Source organism: Hoplias malabaricus, chromosome 4, assembly GCF_029633855.1.
Source record: "Hoplias malabaricus isolate fHopMal1 chromosome 4, fHopMal1.hap1, whole genome shotgun sequence".
Taxonomy (NCBI): Eukaryota; Metazoa; Chordata; class Actinopteri; order Characiformes; family Erythrinidae; genus Hoplias; species Hoplias malabaricus.
The window spans coordinates 60,995,006-61,001,403 of record NC_089803.1 but is presented as its reverse complement, the minus strand read 5'-3'; the positions used below and the strand labels follow the sequence as shown (position 1 = coordinate 61,001,403).

The 6,398-nt window shown below is 38.1% G+C and overlaps 1 protein-coding gene across 1 annotated transcript; it reads right to left on the bottom strand.

The window, feature by feature from the left end:
- Positions 1–1,776: 1,776 nt before the first annotated feature.
- Positions 1,777–6,049, bottom strand: ndufa12 (NADH:ubiquinone oxidoreductase subunit A12). Its single transcript, XM_066667070.1, has 4 exons — positions 5,829–6,049; positions 5,557–5,639; positions 2,720–2,807; positions 1,777–2,051 (listed from the first exon to the last, which is right to left on the bottom strand). Exons 1-4 carry the CDS (start codon positions 5,915–5,917, stop codon positions 1,871–1,873), a joined length of 441 nt encoding a protein of 146 aa, XP_066523167.1. The 5' UTR covers positions 5,918–6,049; the 3' UTR covers positions 1,777–1,870.
- Positions 6,050–6,398: the final 349 nt, after the last annotated feature.

The window sequence follows — 6,398 nt, the reverse complement described above, 5'->3', positions numbered from 1 at the left end:
TTGAATTCAGCTGTTCCAATCACTTTCATGGCCACAGGTGTATAAAGCCAAGCACATAGGCATGTGACTGAATGGGTCACTTTCATGAGCTCAGTGGATTCCAGTATGGTATTGTGATTGTAAATATTCCATCAACAGACCTCCAAACTTCATGTGGCCTTAAGATTAGCTCAAGATCAGTGTGTAAAGAGCATTATGGAATGGCAACAGCTTCTTCTAAGCCTTACATCACCAAGCGCAATGCAAAGCTCCGGATGCAGTGGCGTAAAACAATGGAGCAGTGGAGAAGTGTTAACTGGAGTTACAGATCATGCTTCTCTCTCTGGCAATCTAAAGGACAACTCTAGTTTGGCAGTTTTCAGGAGAATGGTAGTTGTCTGACTGCATTGTGCGCAAGTGTAAATTTAGGTGGAGGGGGATTAAGATGTGGGGTTGTTTTTCAGGAATTGGGCTCAGCCTTTAGTCCCAGTGACAGAAGCTCTTAATGCTTCTGCATACCAATAGATTTTTGAAAATTTCATGATCCCAACTTTGTGGGAACTGTTTGGTGATGGCCCCTTCCTTTTCCAACATGACTGCACACCAGTGAACAAAGGAAGGTCCGTAAAGACATGGATGAGGCAGTTTGGTGTGGACGAACTTGACTGGCCTGCTCAGAGTCCTGACCTCAACCCGACAGAAAACCTTTGGTATGAATTGGAGAGAAAACTGCGAACCAGGCCTTCTCGTCTAACGTCACTGTCTGACCTCACAAATGTGCTTCTGAAAGAATGGTCAAAAATTCTCATAAACACTCTCCTAAAATTTGTGGAAAGCCTTCCCAGAAAAGTTGATAGCTGCAAAGGGTAGGCAGACATCATATTAAACCCTATGGATTAAGAATGGGATGTTATTTCCGATGCTTGTGCCACGTCTTGTGGCAGACGTGCAAATGCTTTTGGCAATAGTGTATTTTCCAATATGACAATCACTTAAAAGATAGAAAATGCCACCTTCTGCTGGACAAAGAATGTATTGCACCGACATCATCTCTAGGAAAAAAACTGTTTTTAAAGTTAATCTTCACTTTCTCAGGAAATATATTTAGGTTTAGGTGTAGCAAGTTACACAATTTGCTCATCATTTCAGCCACTTAAATACCAAGCATACTGATATATTATTCAGTAACTACCCTAACATTAGTGCTAGTCAATTATAGTTAAGTTCAAAATCTGAACATACATATTAAATAAGATTTTATGTGGTTTCCAGCTGTTTATGTCTTACCAGAACTAGGCTGTGATCGCAGAACTTCTCCAGTCATGACACAAGCTTTCAAGCTAGCTCAAATTTGTAGAGTAGAACTGAGACATTTAGAACAGGATTTCCTCATCGTCTCTCTCATCTGACACACATCCAGCCACAAGACCGACACTGCTCACCTTACCATAACATTCTACATGTATTGTTTAACTAATCACTCCTTACTCAAGCTTTGTGGAAACCTGCTCATCCAAACGTTAATCTCATGGGAATGTTTTACACTGACATTGCTAAAAGTACATTAGTCAGGTCAGGGCAACACACACCCCAGCTCACCCAAAAGGTATTATATGGAGTGCCAGTTCTCCAAAGAGCATATGTCCACCGGCCTATTCTGTGCTATTTTTATTTTTTATTTATTTATTTTTTTTTTTTTTAAATATAACACTACTTGGTCTACTAAGTAGTAAAATAAAATTTTTTAAAAAGAAATCATCCTGAGATGACAAACAAACAGACAAGAGTGAAGTTATGACGTTTATTTAATTTACAATAACAATTTACAGAGTGTTCATCCAAACACAACATGGACCAAGGTCCAAGCTTTTTTATGCAGCGAGATCAGGAGTCACTGCAGCTTGACTTTTGGGGGCACCCACTCATGAATCTTCTTCGGTGTAGTGGAATATGGGACATAACACTCTGAGGTTCCACTCACATTGATCTGATGAACGTTAGCCAGGAACTTCTTATGTTCAGGGGGATGAGTAGTGGGGGGATCTTCCGTCATACAGTGCAGCCAGCGATGCCTAAAATAAAAAGAAAGATTTTTACCATGTTGCTGGACAATGACTGATAAACAATTAAAGGAATCATGAATAAACTTTCAAAAAGTCCCAAATCCCAAACAGAAGACAGAATGGTCCTTATTGTAGTTATGTATAAGTTGGTGTGGGTTTGAGTGTTTGATGTCATAAAATGCGTAAATTCATGATTCAGCTTTAGCATGTGAAAGGAACCTAGAATATAGGAAACATCCCTGTTCAGACTTAAATACAAATTATTCACAAAAATCACAAACTAACTGAGAGTTGCTTTGAAAGTAAGTGAAACAAAGAATATCAAATCAAGTCAAAATTTATTTATATAGCGCTTTTTACAACTGATGTCGTCACAAAGTATCTTTACATAAATAACCCACAGTCCAATGGTAGTCAGCACAATGATCAATAATATTACTACTATTGCTGTTGTAAAGCATTGACGATATTAGACTTAATAAATTCATGCCATTTTAGCTGTCTAACTGCTCTTTATGGAGAAACAGACAAAGAAAGAGCAAGATTTACAGTACGCAGGATAGTCAGCATTAGCGTTGTAAATCAAGAAACATTACTTCTGCATTATTTTCCATGTCACTTTGTTTGACTAACAGAATTGAAAATGAGCCATATGTCATTTACATGTGAGACATTACCATTCTGCAGGCACCATGCTGCCATCAACATTCCACAATGTATTTTTGCCATTCATCTCTGTGGTGTAAACGACCCATCGGTGACGGCCTGTAAAATGGCAGGTAGTAAAAACACACCAATTATTTTACATCAACATAAATTTATGAATAAATTGTCCACAGAAGGAGGTTTTGCTCATTGTGAGAAAAGTCTAAATATTATTATACAATCATGACATAAGAATGAAACAAATTCATTTTTTAAATAAAACACAAATAAAAAATGCATTTTTTTAAAAATGCCTCCTAGCAATATATCTCCTTTAGCCTTTCAACTTAGAACAACAAAGGCTTTCCATTTCCTTCTACAGGTTAGAAGTCCACAAGCTTGTAAAAATTATACCTTCTGAAAATATATCACTCAATTATACACAGCACTTACAGGTAGAAGTGTGACTGACATCTTCTTAATGATGATATTTCCAAACCTTTTCAAAAGATTCTGCTTTTCTAAATGTCCTATATTAGTTATATTTATTTTCTCTTAATGTGAGCATATTTTAAACTACAAGGAATAAGCTTTAAAAGACCGTTGGTCTTCGTCGTCCCCGCAACGGTGTTCGGAAACTCTAATAGGCGTCTTGCATGTGACGTAGATGGTGGACTACAACTCTAGAAGTTGTACTTAAATTAATGCAAAATGACGAAAAGGTGTGTTGTTTTTGGCTGCAATCATTCAATGTACAGTGGGACATCTGTGAACAAATGGCCCAAAGATCCCAAAATATCCAGAAAATGGACTAAATTTATCAACTTTAAACGGGCACTTTGGAAAGGACCATCCGCTCACTCCGTTATCTGTAGCTCATTTCACTGGCGCTTTTCCAACAATATGGGCATGTAAGGACACCAACGAAAGGTGTTCAAGAGCCTCTGTAACATGGAGGTAAACAGGGTACGGACACTCACTTCGCCTGTTTTAGTTGGTGTTAGTTAACGTTAGCTTGACTCGCTAAACTCGGTGTCTCAGATTATACTCGGCTACGTAGCTGCATTACGGAGGTTTATAGTGTCGGATGAATTCGAGTTCGACTTCGATCACATTTACAAGAATAACGGTACCTCTACATTTGAGTTTAGCTTATTGCTAGGCTATTGTCATGAATAATGTTGGTTATTTAGCTAGATACTGTCATAACAGTCAGTCATAACGGTGTTTTACCGCGGCTTTGTTCAGCTATTGTCCACCAGTGACGTCACGGTTGCGTTCAAGTATTTCCGTAGCGAGCTCGGGTTTTTCCGTCAATTTAATACAATTGTCAGTTTTAAAGCAAATTAAGCTGCTATTTTCATCGTCCACAGTTGGTCCAAAATGCAGCAGCCAGGTTTCTGACTAACACCAAAAAAAGACCACATTACCCCAGTTCTGGCCTCACTGCACTGGTTACCAGTGAAATATAGGATACAATTATGTCTTTATGGTTTTTTATTTGTTTTTAAAGCGCTCATCATATTAGCAGCATGCTTTCTTTTTCCACCAGTCAATGAGCTCTGAAATCTTCTTCTCAGGATCTGTTAGTTGTGCCCAACACTCATTTGAAACTCAAATGTGATCAGGCTTTTGCAGTATATGCCCAGGAACTCTTTTTCATCCTCCATTCATTATGCCTCCTCAATTTCATCTTTTAAAACAGGGCTTAAAACCTATTTATACAGACTCACATTTGGGCAATGAATGGTGGAAGTTGTAGACATGTAGGTTTGTGTTTTGCTGTTTATTGATGTGATGTTTGTATTGTATTTTATGTGATGTTTTAAATTTACAGCACTTTGGTCAACGTAAGTTGTTTTAAAAGTGCTTCATAAATAAACATTACTTACATAGTTCATTTAGCTGGCAAATGCACAAAGAAAAAGTTCCAGTGTGTATTCTTTTCGCTGAACACTGAATTTGATTGTGTTTTGTAATCTTAAAAAATAATAATAATAAATTAGAATGTTGTTTCTTAACTCTTTGATCATTCTCTCACAAACTTTGGCACAGTGTTGAGTCACAACACATCTTTTGATTGAACCCATGTTGGAAGCTCCTTTTGTACCCTATAAATGACACCCTCCCATTTTATTTATGAAATAGTTTAAGGATTCCCATATGTACATTTTTTCACTAATACTCTCAACACACATCTTTTAGACTGAAGAGACCAGAGAGTATTAGTGAGCCAATTATCTGGAGATGAACTTGACGTTTGTGACCACAGTGACAGATTTAGCCAAAGCATCAGGTTAGAACAGATACATCAAGACTCAGGATGACAAGTTTTACATCTTACCTAAAGGATAGTGCATTGATTCAGTCCAGTTTCCCTGTCACAGCACTCTAGCACTGGGATGTCACAGAACACAGGCGGAGCTTCCCTTATTGGACCAGGCAAAACCATACTGGAGACTTTCCTTGGTTGTCTCCCATCCAAGTACTGACCAGGCTCAAATATGCTTTGACTCAGTTGATCTGCATTTTGAATGGGGACACTAATGGTGTAATTTACTGTCTGAAGTCTTGCTGTTGTTAAATATTTACTGGTGTTTCACCTTAAACGAGGCAGGGTTTAACCGCTTCCTGAGAAACATCCGTTCCATCAAATGTCACTTGAGGCGCTATAATGAAACTGCTGCACCGTTTAAAGTTGAACCAAAAATTCGAATAAAATCCCCCTCAGTCAGTAGGAGGAACGGTAGCTAACATGTTAAATGTTTAAGGTGTAACGGGGATTTTCCTTTTAAAAACACAAAGCCTTCAGCCTGCTGCCCTGTTTAGGATAGAACGGGAAACACTCTCCCTTAGATAAATAACTCACCGAAGAAATAGCGTTTGTCCTCGAAGTATTTGTTGCCGTATTTGTCGATCCCGATCAGAGCTCCTGTCTTGATATCATTTAACCTGTTGATGAAATATATAACGATTTTAAATCACATTTAATGAGAATACTCACAAGCTCTGACTCTACCAGCCGTTAGCGCTTATGCTAAACTCCAAAGAGAGGTCATTGCTAAATAGCTGTTTATCTTCGTGTTTTCTCTAATCAAAACTCAACTACAAAAATATTTAACCTTCGCCTTTCTCACTCACCTGAAGAACTGCAGAAATAAGCCTTTAACTCCACCATGGCCGGAGATTTGACCCAAAGCCCTTCGCACTATATTAACGTACTCCCCCATTTTCAGCGGAGTTTAAAAGGAGGTGAACCTGCAACAAAGATTATGGGCCGTCAAGCCGCTGTGGACAAAACGGTTGCAGTTCCTGTCTGAGCCGCCTTCTTCTCCAACCCTCAACCACTTGAGCGCGCAGTACCTTTTATCTTTTCCAAAGGTGGCTTTTGCTAAATGGATCCTCTTTGTGATCACACCTTAATAAGACTCCGAGTGGAACGTGTGTTTACTACCATGTTTTTAAAACTTTACCTTACTAGTACATCTGGAATATGTCACCAAGAAAAAAAAAAGTATTAATAAAAAATAAAAAAACATGCTCTAAAATGTAATAGCAACATGACAATATCCACAAAAGTTAAGAGTGAAAAATGAGACAAACAAAATGTTTTTGTGTAGAACTTACATTTACTATAAACGAAAACGTACAGCTCCAATTCAGAAGGCTGAAATAAAAACTGCTACATAATTTATGGTGGAACAAGTTTGA

What these genes read in the sequence shown, in the direction of transcription:
- ndufa12 (XM_066667070.1), bottom strand. Translation starts at nt 5,917, where the DNA reads ATGGGGGAGTACGTTAATATAGTGCGAAGGGCTTTGGGTCAAATCTCC. An exon ending in GGACAAACGCTATTTCTTCG is followed by an intron (nt 2,808 to 5,556) that starts GTGAGTTATTTA and finishes GCCATTTTACAG; the next exon opens with GCCGTCACCGATGGGTCGTT. An exon ending in AGCATGGTGCCTGCAGAATG is followed by an intron (nt 2,052 to 2,719) that starts GTAATGTCTCAC and finishes TTTTTATTTTAG; the next exon opens with GCATCGCTGGCTGCACTGTA.